The following is a 19,626-nucleotide window of genomic DNA, read 5'->3' as shown; positions in this document are numbered from 1 at the left end:
TGGCAGCTTGAGCTCTCAATGACTTCTTGCTATGCACTCACTTTCTTTATCTTGTTGCATTGCCGACACAGTATATGACATTTTTGCCACTGGGGAAGAGCTATTGCTGCGACAACATCTTATATTTATAGAAATCCTTTAACATAAAGAAATGTCCCAAGTTGCTTCACAGGAGCATTGTAAATGACACTGGACAGCTGGTGGAGGTGAGATGAATGCGCAGCCACCAATGGTGGAGCAGTTAGAATTGGGAAAGTTCAAAATGCCAGAATTTAGAGTGTAAAATCATTCCTTAGTGTCTTCTTAATTGTCCTAATTGTCTGCATGTTTCAACCCATGGCTTTCATGAACTCACTCGCAACGCATCCCTGGGCAACCCAGAGGGACAAGGAAAGACATTGGCCAGAATTTTACCGGCCCGCCCGCCATGGGAATCAGAGCGGGCGAGGGGCGGAGCATGGGAAGGTCCGTTGACCTCGGGTGGGATTTTATGGTTTCAGGATGAGCGAGGCCGTAAAATCCCACCATTGAGTTACCAGCCTAGCCACCACCAACTCTACCTCCAACCGCCTGACAAAATCCCCACCAGGGGCTCATTGAAAAGATGTCACCTCCAGCAATGCAGCACTTTTAAAATATAAAGACGTGAATTTGGAGTTAGCAGGAGCAGGGGTCTCTGAGACTCCATATTCAAAGTACAGGAACTATGACTGGACAGAGTCCAACCACCCAATTAATGTAATGTTGCCTCACAGCGCCAGGGACCTGGGTTCGATGTTCAGCTTGGGTCACTGTCTGTGTAGAGTTTGCACGTTCTCCCTGTGTCTGCGTGGATTTCCTCCAGGTGCTCCGGTTTCCTCCCACAGTCCCAAAGTCTCTCAGTGTACCCGAACAGGCACCGGACTGTCGTGACTAGGGGATTTTCACATAAGCCTATTTGTGACACTATAAATGAAATAAGTAACTATTTTTCCTAAATGGGAGAAATTGATAGCTGTTTATTAAAAACCTATGGGATCCATGGTTTTATGGATAGGGACATGGAGTCCAAAGTCACTGGTTAGCTCTTAGTTTTTTAAAATTCATTTTACTGAATGTAGGGAAGTCAGCATTTTATTGCCCATCCCTAATTGCCCTTGCGAAGGTGGTGGTGAGCTATCTTCCTGAGCCGCTTTTGGAGTATTGTGTTCAATTCTGGACACCACACTTTAGGAAGGAAGTTAAGGGCTTGGGGGAAATTCACTAGAATGGTACTCAGCCTAAGTGGTCTCCATTATATGCAGTGACTGGGACTGTTCTCCTTAGGGCAGAGAAGATTAAGGGAAGACTTCATTGAGGCATTAAACTTATGGCAGGATTTGATAGGAAGGAACCCTTTCCACTGTGGGCTGGTGAGCAGAGGACACAAATTTAAATAATTGGCAACAAAAAAAGCCAGGTTGGCGGTGGGGCGGGGGGAGCAGTTTTTATTGCATAGTGATCTAGGATAGAGTGGAGAATGCCTTGTCCAAATGAATCTTAGAAGTTGATTCAATAGCAACTTTCAAAAAGGAATTGGATATATGCTGGGAAAAGAACAGTTTTACTGCTACGAGGACAGAATGGACAGAATGGCAGAGCAGGCTTGAGGGGCTAGATGGCCTACTCCTGCTCCTATTTCTTATGTTCTTATGTAACTAATTGTAAGTTTATTTATTATTAGTGTCACAAGTAGGCTTACATTAACACTGCAATGAAGTTACTGTGAAAATCCCCTAGTCGCCACATTCCGCCACCTGTTCGGGTACATTGAGGGAGAATTTAGCACGGCCAATGCACCTAACCAGCACGTCTTTCACATTGTGGGAAGAAACCGGAGCACCCGGAGGAAACCCACGCAGACAGGGAGAGAATGTGCGAACTCCACACAGACAGCGACTCAAGCCGGGGATTGAACCCAGATCCCTGGCGCTATGAGGCAGCAATACTAACCACTGTGCCGCCCCTGTATAGTTCCTTGAAAGAGATAGGCAGAATGGGTCCAGAGCCACAGCGATGTGGTTGACTCTCAAATGCACTCTTAAATGGCTCAGCAAGCCACTCAGTTGGTCAAGATGGCAGCTCACCACTACCTTCCCAAGGGCAACTAGGGAAGGGCAATAAATGCTGGCCTAGCCAGTGACACCCATGTCCCACAAATGAATTTTTAAAAATTGGATCCATCTATGCAGCATTGTTCTATGATTCTCATTCCATTCACTTCAATACCAGGACACTTGGGTAAACTTTTCAGAATGACTGATCTTGTCCAAAATGTCTTGATGACAAGAGACAGAGGGCGGTTGTAGAGGTTGTTTGTCAAACTGGAGGCCTGTGACCAGCGGTGTGCCTCAGGGATCAGTGCTGGGTCCTCTGTTATTTGTTATTTATATTTATGATTTGGATGAGAATTTGGGAGGTATGGTTAGTAAGTTTGCAGATGACACCAAGATTGGTGGCATAGTTGACAGTGAAGAAAGGATTGCAATAGGATCTTGATCAATTGGGGGAGGTAGTGGAAGCGGATACGGTAGTAACTTTTAAGGGGCTTCTTGACAAGTACATGAATAGAATGGGAATAGAGGGATATGGTCCCCGGAAGGGTAGGGGATTTTAGTTAAGTCGGGCAGCATGGTCGGTGCAGGCTTGGAGGGCCGAAGGACTTGTTTCTGTGCTGTAATTTTCTTTGTTCTTTGGGCCAGTGGGTTGATGAATGGCAGATGGAGCTTAATTTAGATAAATGTGAGGCATTTTGGTAGAACGAACCAGGGCAGGACTTACTCAGTTCATGGTAGGGCACTGGGGAGAGTTATAGAACAAAGAAATCTAGGGGTACTGGTTCATAGTTCCTTGAAAGTGAAGTCACAGGTGGACAGGGTGGTGAAGAAGGCATTCAGCATGCTTGGTTTCATTGGTCAGAGCATTGAATACAGGAGTTGGGATGTCTTGTTGAAGTTGTACAAGACATTGGTGAGGCCACACTTGGAATGCTGTGTACAGTTCTGGTCACCCTATTATAGAAAATATATTATTAAGCTAGAAAGAGTGCAGAAAAGATTTACCAGAATGCTACTAGGACTTGATGGTTTGAGTTATAAGGGAAGGCTGGATAGACTGGGACTTTTTTCCCCTGAAGCGTCGGAGTGATCTTATAGAGGTCAATAAAATAATGAAGGGTATAGATCAGGTAGATAGTCAACATCTTTTCCCATAGGTAGGGAAGTCTAAAACTAGAGGGAATAGATTTAAGGTGAGAGAGGAGAGATACAAAAGGATCCAGAGGGGCAATTTTTTCACACAGAAGATGGTGAGTGCCTGGAATGAGCTGCTAGAGGTTTTATTAGAGGCAGGTACAATTTTGTCCTTTAAAAAGCATTTAGACAGTTACATCGGTAAGATTGGTATAGAGGGATATGGGCATTAGTTTAATGGTAAAAACTGGGCAGCATGGACATGTTGGGCCGAAGGGCCTGTTTCCATGCTGTAAACCTCTACGACCCTATGGCTCATCCAAATACTCCTCCGGCAGCAAGGAAGGCAATCTAAACCAACACCCCCACACCCGTCCCATTCTCTCCAGCCCCCCAGGATGACTGAACAAATTTTTACAAACACTCTCCTTTGAGTGGCTGCCCGCACTATTGACGAGTTATCACCATGGGAACCCAGGCCACTAACTCAACCTGGCTAATCTTAGTGCCATGGATTGAACAGTTGCTTGGCATAAGGTCAAGCTGAAAAGTTCCGTTTTGTGATTAATGTCAAAGACTGACTGACCTTTGTAATCTTTGTTGTGCTAATTGCGGATTATTCTGTAGAAGTACATGCTACTGGGGCAGATCTGAATCTTAAAATTGTTGGAGGCACAGAAAACTTAGATGGCAACATTTACAAACAGTTTAAAGAAAAAAAAGGAGGAAAGTTTTAGAAAATTGTTTGTTTGCATTGCAATGTTTAAAGAATCATTTCAGAATGTTATTACAGTAAGAAATCTGTTTTGTTGCTTTATTGTAATAGAATTCAGGTCAGGATTTTAGAATATTGGAAACTGGCTAGTTCAGGGACCTTGGAATGACTTTGTCTTCCTTCGGAATAAGGGTTAAATCAAGGCTTGTCCTGCATTATTGTTATGGCCCAGAAAGGGTTAATCGACGAACGTCTGCCTCCTGTAGGAGACTGCTGTGTGCTTTTGCAATTATCTAGTGTTGCCACACATCAAAGAGCGATTAACTTTAATAGCCAGGAAATTGGGTGCAACACAAATTGGGAGCATTGACCTCCATTCCTGATTCTCCCATGCTGTGTATTCATAGTTTTTGATGTTTTCAGAGGTGCAAAATGCTCAGCATGCAAATGAAAGCACCGCTCGCCTCAAGAAAATGGAAGAAGGTTTTAACATATAATTGGTCTATCCTTGAAAGAATCGACAGATGAGCGATCCTCATGAAATCTCTATTTCTCTATCACGATCAGGCTACAAAGTGCCACGATGGAACGATGGATTCCTTTTCCTTGTTTCCCACAGTCTTCCGAGATCTCTGCAATTCTCAAATTTGGTCCCTTTGAACATCCTCAATTTCCGTCAGCTACCTGGGTTCTAAACTCTGGAATTCCTTTCCAAAAATCTTTCATCTCTCTAGCCCTGTTTCCTCCTTTGATAATCTACTTAAGATCCTGGAACTCCCTCCCTAATAGCCCTGTGCATGTATTTACACCACATGCACAGCAGTGGTTAAGGAAGGCAGCTCACCACCACCTTCTCAAGGGCAATTAGGAATGGGCAATAAAGGTTGGCCTAGCCAGCGACAGACACCCTTGAATAAATTTTTAAAAATCTATCTTTTTTACCAAACTTTTGGTTATCTGTCGTAATATCTCCTTATGTACCTTGTAAGTCAAAAAGCACTTTGAGACAAGTTGCAATGTTAGAGGCACGACATAAATGCAAGTTGTTGTCCTTTGTTCAGCTCTACTGATCTTGTGGAAAGTCAATTTGTTCCAAGTGCTGGGTTCTGAACTGATTTTGATTTGATTTGATGTAATTTATTATTGTCTCATGTATTCGTATACAGAGAAAAGTATTGTTCCTTGCGTGCTATACGAAGCATACCATACATTGAGAAGGGTGTAGAGAAAGATCCACTTAATGCGAGGTAGGTCCATTAATAGGTCTAACAGCAGCAGGGAAGAAGCTGTTTTAAGTTGGTTAGTACGTGACCTCAGAATTTTGCATCTTTTTCCTGACGGAAGAAGGTGGAAGAGAGTATGTTCGGGGTACGTGGGGTCCCTAATTATGCTGGCTGCTTTTCCGAGGCAGCGGGAAGGGTAGACAGTGTCAATGGATGGGAGGCTGGTTTGAGTGATGGACTGGGCTATGTTCATGGCCCTTTGTCATTTCTTACAGTCATGGACAGAGCAGGAGCCGTACCAAGCTGAGAAACAACCGGAAAGAATGCTTTCTATGGTGCATCTGATGGCCCTGACTGTGCAAGAGCTGCATTAATGAACATGGATTAAATGATTCAATAGATGAAACCTACTGGCTTAATCATCATCATCCCTGCTCCTTAAATCTTCCCCTTTGTAAATCGGTTGATTAACATCTGGCATCAAGTTGACTCATCCTGTCATTGGTTTTCATTCACAGTAACTTCATTGCAATGTTAATGTAAGCCTACTTGTGACATTAATAAATAAACATTAAAAATACTGCACATCTTTGGAGTGTGGGAGGAAACTGGAGCACCCGGAGGAAACCCATGCAGGCACGGGGAGAACATACAAACTCCACACGGACAGTCACCCAAGCCAGAAATTGAACCCGAGTTCCTGACGCTGTGAGGCAGCAGTGCGAACCACTGTGCCACCCTTCCGTGAACTGGAAGATGATACCTGAAAGGATGGGGGAAGCAGCTCCAATAGGATCTGTCAAAGGGAATTGGATAAATAGTAGAAAAGGAAATAAAAATCTGTGGGACTATGGTGGAAGGGCAGCGAACTGAGACTATTTGGAGTGCTTTATCAGAGAGATGCCACAGGCATGATAAGCTGAATGGGTTCCTTCTGCACTAATAACATTAAACCTGGTGCAGAACCCACACCTACCACTTGATGTTGCCAGTTCACTTCATAAATAATGTAATAACAGACCATTTTCAAAATGTGCTCGGTGCAATTTGAGGTAGTTACTTGGCATTGATTTAGAAAGAAATCATTGCAAACAGAATATTAAAAGGTATTTAAGTCTTAATCTTGGAAAGCACTGTGAAAGTGCCATTTTGCACCATTTGCACAGCACTTTGCAATACATAATTTGTCCATAAACCTGAGCTCATTCAAAGTTCTGCTTGCCAAGTCTCCATTCACCCATCAACCTTGCGTTTACTGATTTACACTGGCTGTCAGTCTGCCAATGCCTTGATTTTAAAATTCTCATCCTTGATTTCAAATCCATCCATGGCCTGCTCTGCCCTTATTTAAGTAATCTTTGCTAGCCTGACAATAATTTGTCATCTCTAATTGTGGCCCCTTGAGTATCCCCGATTTTAATTGGTCCAACATTGGTAGCCGTGCTTTCATCTGCCTGGACCCGAAGGTCTGGAATTCCCTCCTATCTCTCTCTCTTTTCTTTTAATATGCTCGTTATAAGTTACCTCTTTGACCAAGTATTTGGGCATCTGCCTTAATATCTCATTCTGTGGCTAGGTGTCAAATTTATGTTTGATAATTACTGAAAAAAGGGACATGCTCCTGATGTTTTTCACTTGGCAGTTTACTGTTCTCTGCTGCATTTTCCATGGCAATGCCTCAACCAATCAGAACCCCCTTACAACTAGTCAACATTCTCTCAACATTCTCTTCTCCTGCAGTATAGGGTGGCACGGTGGCAGAGTGGTTAGCACTGCTGCCTCACAGTGCCAGGGACCTGGGTTCAATTCCTGGCTTGGGAACAGGCGCCGGAGTGTGGCGACTAGGGGATTTTCACATTAACTTCATTTCAGTATTAATGTAAGCCTACTTGTGACGCTAATAAATCAACTTAAACTCCAACCTTAGTTGCTGATCTATATGAAATAGGGTGGCATGATGGTTAGCACTATTGGCTCACAATTCCAGGGACCCGGGTTCAATTCCGGCCTTGGGTGACTGTGCGGAGTTTACCCTTAGTTGAAGGGTCAGTTACAAGGGCGCCTGTTCGGGTATGCTGAGGTAGAATTTAGCATGGCCAATGCATCTAACCAGCATGTCTTTCAGACTGTGGGAGGAAACTGGAGCACCCGGAGGAAACCCACCCAGACACAATGAGAATAGCAGAATCACAGAATACGACAGTACAGAAGAGCCCTTCGGCTCATCGAGTCTGCACTGATGCATGAAATACCCTGTGCGGAGTCTGCACGCTCTCCCCGCGTCTGCGTGGGTTTCCTCTGGGTGTTCTAGTTTCTTCCCACAGTCCAAAGACATGCTGGTTAGGTGCATTGGCCATGCTAAATTCTTCCTCAGCATACCCGAACAGGTGCCGGAGTGTGGTGGAGGGGATTTTCACAGTAACTTCATTGCAGTGTTAATGTAAGCCTACTTGTGACAGTAATAAAAACAATAAATTGTTGTTCCCTTTACTCTAAGCATAACTTGCAACCTGTCCTGATGAGTGCAGGATGCAAAACTTCGACAGCACTTGTCTCTTTTTTCTGCAATGCTCACGTTCTGTTCTACCAAATGACTTTTCGGTATTTGTTCCTTTGAAGTATCTTGGAACATTTTAGCACACCAAAGGAGTGAAATAAATGCAGTTTATTGTTGTATTGCATAAATCAGCTTGATTAATTAACACCAATCTGAGATCAAAACAGAAACTGGCATAACAGCAGGGAACATAGAACATACCACAGGGCAGGCTGCATCTCTCAAAGCAGTTAGAGAATGGAACAATGCAGCAGTAGTCTGACCAAGGCTCCCACTGGTGCTGTTAACTTGTCTCAGAACATTTCTGGCAGCTTCCAGGTCAAGTGTGAGTGTGACCTACTTTACAAACCACACAGCAGACCAGGAAATCTGCTGAAATAGTCCAGTGTGAGGCTTATTAAATTGAAGGTGAACAGTGAAACGAGCAACAAAAACAAAACCTTTGCGTTATGAATTGATTAAATCTTTGGGAGCATTGGAAATACAGTGCTGCGTCAAGCTGCTGTGAGCGAATTGTTCACCTATTACACACTCCACCTTTGCCTGAGTATTGACGTCTTATCTTACGTCCAAGGAATCATAGAGTAGGGGATGGTTGTGTCATAATATCACAGAATGATAGAATTCCTACAGAGCAGAAGGAGACCATTTGGCCCATCAAGTCTGCACTGGCTCTCTGACAGATTATTGTACCCAGGCCCTCTTTCCCATCCTGTCCCCTGCCAAGTGCTCATCCAGGTACTTTTTAAAGGATGTGAGGTATCCTGCCTCCACCAACCTCCCAGGCAGCACATTCCAGAGTGCCACCACCCTCTGGGTAAAAAAGGTTTTTCCTCAAATCCCCCGTAAACTTTCCACCCTTCACTTTTAACTTGTGTCCCCTTGTAACTGACCCTTTAACTAAGGGTAAACTCCGCACGGTTGTTGTGAGGCAGCAGTGCTAACCATTATGCCACCCTATTTCACATAGATTAGAACCCAGAGGTTGATGGATTGAATTTACACAGAAATTCTCTCAGCCCATCCACCATAACATCAGTGAAAGCTACAAGGCATCTCTAGGGCTTTTGCGAAACATAGTTACAGATGATCCAATCAGCTGTTATTCTCCACCACTGTGAAAATTGACCCTATGATCTGAAATACCAGCAAAGCAAACTCAAATTTCACTCAATAAAATGAATTTCACCAGAGAGAGGAAAAGGTTACTTTGAAAGACTTTGTTGTTAAAAATTCAAACTGGTTAGAATTTAGGCACAGCAAGAAGTCTCACAACATCAGGTTAAAGTCCAACAGGTTTATTTGGTAGCACAAGCCTTGTGCTACCAAATAAACCTGTTGGACGTTAACCTAGTGTTGTGAGACTTCTTACTGTGCTTACCCCAGTCCAACGCCGGCATCTCCACATCAGAATTTAGGTGACAGTCCAGTGCAGTACAGAAGGGGCGGCACGGTAGCAGTGGGCGGCACGGTAGCACAGTGGTTAGCACTGCTGCTTCACAGCTCCAGGGACCTGGGTTCGATTCCCGGCTTGGGTCACTGTCTGTGTGGGGTTTGCACATTCTCCTCGTGTCTGCGTGGGTTTCCTCCGGGTGCTCCGGTTTCCTCCCACAGTCCAAAGATGTGCGGGTTAGGTTGATTGGCCATGCTAAAATTGCCCGTTAGTGTCCTGAGATGCGTAGGTTCGAGGGATTAGTGGGTAAATATGTAGGGATACGGGGGTAGGGCCTGGGTGGGATTGTGGTCGGTGCAGACTCGATGGGCCGAATGGCCTCTTTCTGTACTGTAGGGTTTCTATGAATTTCTATTTCTATGAATCTAAGAAGGAGTGCTGCACTGTTGAAGGTGTCATCTTTCAGGTGATGTTCAACCAAATCCGCTCAAATAAAAGATCCATGTACTCCTTCAAAAAAGGAGAAGGGAAGCTGTTCCGGGCCAGTATTTATCCCTCAACCAACACCTAAAATGGTTTAGTATGAAAGCAAAATACTGCAGAATCTGGGGATTTGAAACAAAAACAGAAAGAGCTGGAAAAGCTCAGCAGATCTGGCAACACTTGTGGAGAGAGAAATAGAGTTAACATTTTGAATCTGGATGACTCTTCACCAGAACTGAAGGGTGGGGAGAAATGTGATGGGTTTTACGCTGTCTATAAGGGGGAGGGGAGGAGGGGCAGGTGGAGAAAATGCGAAGGTCGGTGAGAATGAGGGAGATAAAATGACAAAGATGTCATGAAATTCAGGCAAAGGGAATGATAATGGACACGCAAGTAGTGTCTTTAATATAGAAATCATAGAAACCCTACAGTGCAGAAGGAGGCCATTCGGCCCATCGAGTCTGCACCGACCACAATCCCACCCAGGCCCTACTTCCACATATTTACCCGCTAATCCCTCTAACCTACGCATCTCAGGACTCTAAGGGGCAATTTTTTTTTTAACCTGGCCAATCAGCCTAACCCGCACATCTTTGGACTGTGGGAGGAAACCGGAGCACCCGGAGGAAACCCACGCAGACACGAGGAGAATGTGCAAACTCCACACAGACAGTGACCCAAAGCCGGGAATCGAACCCAGGTCTCTGGAGCTGTGAAGCAGCAGTGCTAACCACTGTGCTACCGTGCTGCCTGTCATTACCACTCCCATTGCCTTGTGTCCCATGACAACTTTGTCATTTTATCTCCTCCGCACTCTAAGCTATCCCTGATCTTCTCTTTTGCTCCACTGGCCCATTCCCCCTTTTTCAACAGCATAAAACCCATCACATTTCTACCTCTCTCCAGTTCCAAAGAGGAGTCACACTGGACTCGAAACGTTAAATCTGTTCCTTTTGCCATATATATTGCCAGATCTGCTGAGTTTTTCCAGCACTTTCTGTTTTAATTACCTAAAATAGATTATCTGGTCATTATCACATTGCTGTTTGTGGGAGCTTGCTGTGCACAAACTGGTTGCTGCCCATTCTCGTCGACATTAAAACAATGGCCTCACTTCAAAAGTATTTTGAACCTCCTAAGATTGTACAAGGTGCTCTAGGATTCTAAGTTCTTCTAAGGGACTTTCCTATAACTCTAAAGCAAATAAAACAAATTGAATTACAACCAGAAGGAGGCCATTCAACCCACTGCCTTGTACTGGCTTTGCTCAAAAACAAATCACATAGTCGCACTCCCCTGCTCTGTTCCCCAAGTCTTTTCAATCATAGAATCATAGAATCCTACAGTGCAGAAAGAGGCCATTCGGCCCATCAAGTCTACACCAACCACAATCCCACCCAGGCCCTATCCCCATATCCCTACATATTTACCCACTTAATCTCTAACCTATGCATCCTGGGACACTAAGGGACAATTTAGAGTGGCCAATCAACATAGCCCACACATCTTTGGACTGTGGAAGGAAACCAGAGCAAACCCACGCAGACACAGGGAGAATGTGCAAACTCCACACAGACAGTGACCCGAGCTGGGATTCGAACCCAGGTCCCTAGAGCTGTGAAGCAGCAGTGCAAACCACTGTGCTACTGTGCCAAATCATAGAATCTACAGCACAGAGACAGGCCCTTTGGCCCAAATGACCAAAAAGCCCATCTAAGCACTCCATTTGCCTGAATTTTGCCCATATCCCTCTAAACCTTTCCTATCCATGTATCTGTCCAAATGTATTTTAAACGTTGTGAATGTCCCTGCCTCAATCATTTTCTCTGGCAGCTCATTCCACATATGTACCATCCTCTGTGTAAAAAAGTTGCTCCTCAGATTCCCATTAATTCTTTCCCCTCTTAACTTAAACATCTGACCTCGAGTTCTTGATTTCCCAACCCTAGGAAAAAGACTGAGTGCATTCACCCTATCCATGCGTCTCATGATCTTATACATCTCTATAAGATTATCCCTCAGTCTCCCACGCTCCAAAGAAAAACGTCCTAGTCTGTCCAATCTCTCCCTATAACTCAGTCCCTTGAGTCCTGGCATCATCCTTGTAAATCTCTTCTGCACTCTCTCCAGTTTAATAAGATCTTTCCTGTAGCAAGGTGACCAAAACTGAACACAATACCCCAGGTGCAGCCTCACAAACATCCCATACAACTGCAACATAAATTCCCAACTTCTTCAATGCCCTAACAGAAGGAGGCCATTTGGCCCATCAATTCTACACTGACTCTTGGAAAGAGCATCTGATCCAGGCCCTACCCCTGTAACCCCACATATTTACCCCACCAACCCCCCCTAATTTATATACCTTAAGACACTAAGGGACAATTAAGATAGCCAACCCACCTACCCTGCACATCTTTGCACTGTGGGAGGAAACCGGAGCACCCAGAGAAAACCCATGCAGACATGGGGCGAACGTGCAGACTCCATGTAGTCACCCAAAGCTGGAATTGAACCCGGGTCCCAGGCACTGTGAGGCAGCAGTGCTAACCACTTTGCCACCCCAAATTTTCTGTGCAGCAACGGTGGGATCTATGTGTCTCCTGACCCACACCAACATGTTTGACCCTTCCCCATCTGGAAATGGCCTATTCGCCATGCCCAACCCCTGCTACCCCTTGCTAAGAAGAAGGCCGACTACAAAGGATCAATGTTAACAGAAATAACCAGTGAATGGGGAATGTTATATCATTTCTGTACTGAATTCATTGTCTTGTTAAGCTTGTCTATGTCACCCTAATCTATACTTGTAAGCTGTTGGGAAGGTGCTTGCAGCTGAGTTTCAAGTTTCTGGGTTCAAGACCTGCTCCTGGAATTCACCAAAACAACTGTGGCTGCTGCCCCAGTACTAAGGGAATGCTGCATTGCTGGAGGTGCTTTCTTTCCGATGAGATCTCAGTTAAACTGAGGTTCTCCCAGGTGGATACAGAAGATCCCAAGAGTTTCTTGGCCAACATTCGTCCCTCAATCAACATCACAGGAATAGATAAAGCTAGTCATTATTAAGTTGTTTGCTATTACTAATATGACTACATCTCAGAGAAAAAAAAATCATTGGCTGTAAACATTTTGCGACATCTGGTGGTTTGGAAAGACACCATACAAATATAAACCTTTCTTTCTTTATAGCAGCTTAATTTCATAGTGACTCTCAATTAATGCCAGTCTCCATTGTTTGTCATTCACTTCCACTCTAGTCGAGAGGCCCGAGGTGAAAGCTTTTCTTTACTAACTCTACAAAGCAATGACTTCTCACTTTTGAATGAAGACTCAATCACATAGTGTCCTCCAATTCTTTATATTGCCACAAGAACATAAGGTGAATCCTTGTAACATCCAAGAAGGAAAAAACGTTTCAGACCAGCATTCTTATTTCTCTGTTTTACTGGTGTTCCATTTTAAAATATACAAGACCAGTTCAGACCAGTATTCTTATTTCTCCATTTTACTGGTGTTCCATTTTACAGAATCACACAATCACAGAATACTACAGTGCAGAAGAGGCCCTTCGGCCCATCGAGTCTGCAGGATGCATGAAAGGTCCAGACCTGCCCACCTAATCCCACTTGCCAGCACTTGACCCATAGCCTTGAATGTTATGGCGTGCCAAGTACTCACCCAGGATGTGAGGCATCCCGCCTTCACCACCCTCCCAGGCAGTGCATTCCAGACTGTCACCATCCTCTGGGTAAAACAGTTTTTCCTCAAATCCCCCCTGAACCTCCCACCCCTCGCTTTTAACCTGCGTCCCCTTGCAACTGACCCTTCAACTAAGGGGAACAGCTGCTCCCTATCCACCCTGTCCATGCCCCTCATAATCTTGAACACCTCAATCAGGTCACCCCTCAGTCTTCTCTGCTCTAGAGAAAAACAACCCAAGCCTATTGAAGTAGGGCAGAATCCAGTACTGGGGCAAATCCAGGATGTGAATGTAACAGCAGGAAAAGGAATGTCTAAGAAAGGATTAAAACACAGGGTCCACCGTAACTGCGGGCAAACATACAAAATTAACATCTCAGACTGCCAACACAGTTACTTTACAGGTGAGATCATTTCAAGGCCTTGGTGAACAATGCAGGGTCGATATTGATTAGCATTCCACTGAGTCTAGAGAAGCCATTGTTCCTAGAAACTGGGCATATGTGACAGTTATCACACAATTGAAATCTATTTATCACTTTCGTATCACAAAACAAATAGACAAGGAGAGCCGATTAATATGAAGTACCCAGGACAATACACCTGCCTAATGTGATCAACTGTAATCAATTCAAACTATTCGTATCAATGATATCCTGTATTATAATACTCTCAACCCCAGAAAACAGTATAAGTAATGTGTACAGCTTTTGTATCTTCAGAGTCAGCCGAGATACAGACTGGACTTCACTGGGTCCGGGCTGATTCTCCCTCACGCATGTGGAAATAAAACTGTTTTACTGAAGCTTGACAGGGATTCAAAGACTCCTCGTTTATTCCCTCCTACACCTATCCAACCTCTCTATATAACTTAAATGTTCCATCCCAGGCAGCATCCTGGTGAATCTCCTCTGTGACCCATCCAGTGTGTTCACGTCCTTCCTATAATGTGGCGGCCAGAACTGCACACAGTATTCCAGCCGTGGCCTCACCAAAGTTCTATACAACGCCATCATGACTTCTCTGCTTTTGTAATCTATACCCCGATTGATAAAGGTGAGTGTGCCATATGCTTTTTTCACCACCCTATTAACCTGCCTTTCCGCCTTCAAAGATTTATGGACAAACACGCCAAGGTCCCTTTGGTACTTCCTAGTGTCAGACCTTTCAAGTATACTTCCTTGTCAAATTACTCCTTCAAAAGGGTTAAATTCCATCTCCCTCTTATCCGTTCATTTGACCATCTCGTCTATATCCTCTTGTAACCCATAACACTCAGCCTCATTGTTAACCACCCGGCCAATCTTTTTGTGTCATCAGCAAACTTACTGTTCCTACCCCCCACACAGTCATCTATGTCGAACAATAGGGAGCCCAGCACAGATCCCTGTGGTACGCCACTGGTCACTGGCCTCCAGTCACCCAAGCAGCCATCTGTCATCACCCTCTGTCTCCTACCGCAAAGCCAATTATGAATCCACCTTATCAGATCACCTTGTATCCCATTAAAGTATATAAGACCAGATCAGACCAGTATTCTTATTTCCCCATTTTACTGTTTTTACCTTCTGGGGTGCAAGGAGATGTACCCTTCAAATTGGAGTTAGGCTGTTCAGGGCGGAGGACAGGAGACATTGTTATTCTCCTGTTGGAATGTTCCACATTTCCACAAAAGGTGGTGAAAATGTGGCATACACTTCACCAAAAAGCTGTACAGGCCAAGGGGTTAGTAAAAAAGTTTCAAAACAGAGGTTGATCAAATTTTAGGCAAGCGTACTAAGGGTCACAAAGAACAAAGAACAGTACAGCACAGGAAACAGGCCCTTCGGCCCTCCAAGCCTGTGCCGCTCATTGGTCCAACTAGACCATTCGTTTGTATCCCTCCATTCCCAGACTGCTCATGTGTCACGGAACCAAGGTGGGGAGATATAAGCTTAGGTCAACCGTCATCTAATTGAATGATTCAAGCAGGCTCAAGGAGCTGTATTGACTGTCCTATGGCATAACACCACATGAGCCCATTGTATAAGTGAGTGCTGCACTAACCTGGGCACAAGGCAATGTTGCAGATTTTTGTTTGAGACTCTGGGCCATCACATGCCCTGCCACCATATTGAGGGGAAATGCACGATCGAGACCTCGTCCTTTGTCCTCGACCACAGGTAAATGAACACAGGCTCCAAGGTGACCAGTCTTCCCATACGCCATGCACTACAACAGAATAAAAACAGTTTGTAAAAGTAGAGGTTTGACCTAACAATAATAAGAGAAACAACAAAAAACAGGTGAGTTTCTAAGGTTGCTCAGGCACGTGGAGTACAAGGTGTGGGGGGGAGGGAGGCAGTGGTGCAGGTGGTATAGATAGGTGGTGGGGGTAGTACAGCTTGAAGGTGCTGCTACCCCTGTGCCACACACTGCTAGCTCTGTGTCCACCTTTCCCTATTTGTCTGTGTTGATCACTCCCAGAAGATGCATCCATCAAAATGGGGGAAGGGTTAGGTGATGCATCTGTAACGATAGGGAAGAAAATTAGTGGTGCACACCCACAGGTCTCTGTCTCGCACATACACACTTTGGTGTGTGGGATTCCCAGAGATCAGGGAAGATTGGTCTCCATCCAGCTCCCAGTCAGGGAATGGTCATTTTCCTGATGTGAAAACCAAAATAAAACTGACTCACAGAGATAACCTTTGCTTTAACATGGCTTGATAATCTTACTGTCAACATGAAAAACACTCAGTAACAATGCATATAAAACAGTACATAGTTATTAATTTCCAAAATGGTTAACATTTACTATATCCTATAAGGGGCAGAAATTTTCATTTAAAAGAAAGAGATGCCATAAGTGATTAAACAAAAACAAATGGCAACATTCATGGAGTCAGAGAGGATCATAGAATCATGCAGCGCAGAAGAGGCTCTTCATCCCATCGAGTCCGCACTGACACATAAGAAACACCTGAACTCCCACCTAATCCCATCTGCCAATAGATTCATGTTGCTCATGCACTGAGATCACACGGAGATTAATAATACTGAGTCCCCAAGGTGTCAGTACATTGCCTTCATTGCACTGACTTTCTTTGTGGGGAAGCTTTCCAATCTTACTGTGCAGCCATCAAAAAACCAAACGATAGTGATAACCGGAAGGAACAAACAAAGAGCCATGGAGTCAGCTCTCTGTGCCTGGCTGGGGAGGCGGACTGATGGAAGTCGAGCAGTAAGGTATCAGCCTGGTTTTCCTGGTACATGGAGACATTGAAGGTTGGGTGAGGGGATGGGAGGGGTGGGGAAAAGGGGAAGGGGAGGGGGAGAGAGGGTGCTGGAAAGAGTTACATTAATTTTACATGATAATCACCCATGTATTGGTGGCATAGTTTTAATGCCATTCAACTACTAATCCAAAGAACGAAACTAGGAATATAGGGACACAGATTCAAAACCCACCACAGCTGATGAAGTGTAATTAATTAATTTAAAATATCTGGAATCAAAAAGCTTGTGACAATAATGGTTCATTGTCACAATAATGTGGTTCATTAATCATAGATCATAGAATCCTACAGTGCAGAAGGAGGCCTTTCAGCCCATCAAGTCTGCACCAACCACAATCCCATCCTGTCCCCATAACCCCATGCATTTTACCCTAGCTAGTCCCCCTGACACTAAGGGGCAATTTTCTAGCATGGTCAGTCCACCTAACCCGCACATCTTTGGACTGCGGGAGGAAACCGGAGCACCCAGAGGAAACCCACGCAGACACGGGGAGAATGTGCCAACTCCACACAGACAGTGACCTAAGCCGGGAATCAAACCCACGTCTCTGGCACTGTGAGGCAGCAGTGCTAACCACTTTGCCACCGTGCCGCCCTAAGGGATGTTCCTTAGAGATGGAAATCTGCCATTCTGTCTCAGTCTGCTCTATATGTGACTGGACACACAGCAATGTGATTCACTTTTACTGCTCTCTGGAATTCATTCGATTAGGAATGAATATTTTCTTGTTGGCAATGCCCATATCTTATGAATGAATGAATGAATGACAGTAATCTTACAGTTAATGTCTGTAATACTTTACCATTGCATTTTATAGGAATTAACACCTCAGATGTTCTAAATAATAATTTTTAAAAATTAATTCTTCAGACGTGGGTGTCACTGGCTAGGCCAACCTTTATTGCCCATTTGTATTCTCCCATGAGAAGGTGGTGAAGAGCTGCCTTCTTGAATCGCTGAAGTCGCTGAGGTGCAGGCACACCCACAGGGATGTTAGGGAGGGAGTTCCAGGATTTTGACCCAGCCACAGTGAAGGAACGGCAATATATTTCCAAGTCAAGATGGCGAGTGGCTTGGAGGGGAACCTCCAGGTGGTGGTATTCCCAGGTGACTGCTCCTCTTGTCCTTCTGGATAATAGTGTTTGTGGGTTTGGAAGGTGCTGCCTAAGGAACCTTGGTGAGTTCCTGCAGTGTATCTTGTAGGTGGCACACACAGCTGCCACTATTGGTCAGTGGTGGAGGGATTTAATCTTTTGGAAGGAGTACTAATCAAATGAGCTGCTTTGTCTTGATGATGTCGAGCTTCTTGAGCACGGTTGGAGCTGTGCTCATCCAGGCAAGTGGAGAGAATTCCAACGCACTCCTGAATTGTGCTTTGGGGAGTCTAGAGGTGAGTTACTCGCTGCAGGATTCCTAGTATCTGACCTGCTCTTGCAGCCACAGTGTTTTTTATGGTTAGTCCAGTTTATTTTCTGGTAACTCCTAAGATGTTGATAGTGAGGAATTCAACGATGGTAATGCCATTGAATGTCAGGAGAAGATACTAAATTCTCCCTTGTTGGAGATGGTCATGATCTGCCACTTGTGTGGTATTTATGTTAATTGCCACTTGTTAGTCCAAGCCTGGATATTATCCACGTCTTGCTGCATTTAGACATGAACTGCTTCAGTATTTGAGGAGTCACATATGGTGCTGAATATTGTGCAGTCATCAGTGAACATCCCCACTTCTGACCTTATGATGTAAGAAAGGTCATTGATGAAGCAGCTGAAAGTGTTGGGCCTTGGACACAAACTTGAGAAACCCCTGCAGTGATGCCCTGGAGCTGAGATGATTGACCTCCACAAACCACAACCATCTTCCTTTGTGACTCCAACCATTGGAGGGTATTAGCCCTGATTCCCATTGACTCCCTAACACCATACTCGGTCAAATGCTGCCTTGAAGTCAAGGACAGTCACTCTCCGTCACCTCTGGAATTCAGCTCTTTTGTCCATGTTTGAACCAAGGCTGCAATGAGGTCAGGAGCTGCGTGATTCTGATGGAACCCAAACGAGAGTCAGTGAGCAGGTTATTGCTCAGTAAGTGCCGGTAGTTGATGACCCCTTCTATCACTTCACTGACGATGGTCTAATGGGGTGGAAATTGGCCATGTTGGATTTGTTCTGCTTTTTATTTGCAGGACATAGCTAGGCAATTTTCCACATTGTTCGGTAGATGCCAGTGTTGTTACTGTACTGGAAGAGCTTAGTTAGGGGCACGGCATCTGAAATCCCAAGAGATATCTCAAATATGGGTTTAGGTTATTAGGCACTGGGAGATAAAAAGATGCAAGTGAAAGCATCATCAGTAAAATGGGTTTTGAAATTAGATTTTCAAAGGTGAAGAGGAAGATGAAGAAAGTGAAGGATTTATGGATCGAATCCCAAAGCACAGAGGCAAGTGGGCGCAAAGCTCTGATGGAGCAAAGGCGAGAGCTAAGGGATGTAATTTTTGGGCAGGTTTAGGGCTGGAGCTCAGGGCAAGAAAGTGGAGGGATTTGTAGACAAGCAGAATAATTTTCAATTACAAGCAGCAGAAGTGGTGGGATATGAACCCATGCTCCCAGAGCGTTAGCTTGGGGCCTCTGAATTACTAGTCCCTCTGCACCAAGTTTTCCCAAATGCCCTTTATGGGCAGATAGCCATTGTCAATCATCTAGACGGAGGGGAGTGAAGCATTGATGAGCAGGACTTTGAATGTGGGTCAAAATTCATGCGGCAGAGTTTAAAAACATTTCTTCTTTTACAGAGATTTCAGAATAGGGGAAGCCAGCAAGGAAAGGATAGGCCAGAATTCTTGGACGTGATGAAAGCATGTTTCACATTCGCGATGGAAAATGACAGCAGTAGAGACAGAGATGTAGAGTGACATAGGAGGCAGGTCATCATTGTGATGGACGGGATGTAGAGTTCATAGGTCAGATCAGCGCCAAACCTGACATCAACTTTACAAATGTGGTGGGGGGAGGGGGGTGGGGGGGGGGGGGGGGGTAGGTTTGGAATAAGTGGAAAGGGAGTGGAGATTC

The 19,626-nt window shown here is 44.7% G+C and overlaps 1 protein-coding gene across 1 annotated transcript in view; it reads right to left on the bottom strand.

Moving 5' to 3' along the window:
* Positions 1-19,626, bottom strand: part of adgrb3 (adhesion G protein-coupled receptor B3) — an 840,122-nt gene that overhangs the window by 449,666 nt on the left and 370,830 nt on the right. Inside the window, exon 5 of the mRNA XM_078213595.1 lies at positions 15,326-15,490. Within this exon, the coding sequence (XP_078069721.1) occupies positions 15,326-15,490 (165 nt within the window). The remainder of the gene's footprint in view (positions 1-15,325; positions 15,491-19,626) is intronic.

This window comes from Mustelus asterias, chromosome 5, assembly GCF_964213995.1.
Source record: "Mustelus asterias chromosome 5, sMusAst1.hap1.1, whole genome shotgun sequence".
NCBI lineage: Eukaryota > Metazoa > Chordata > Chondrichthyes > Carcharhiniformes > Triakidae > Mustelus > Mustelus asterias.
The sequence above is the reverse complement of the archived record's forward strand: the minus strand, read 5'-3'. Positions and strand labels throughout refer to the sequence as shown.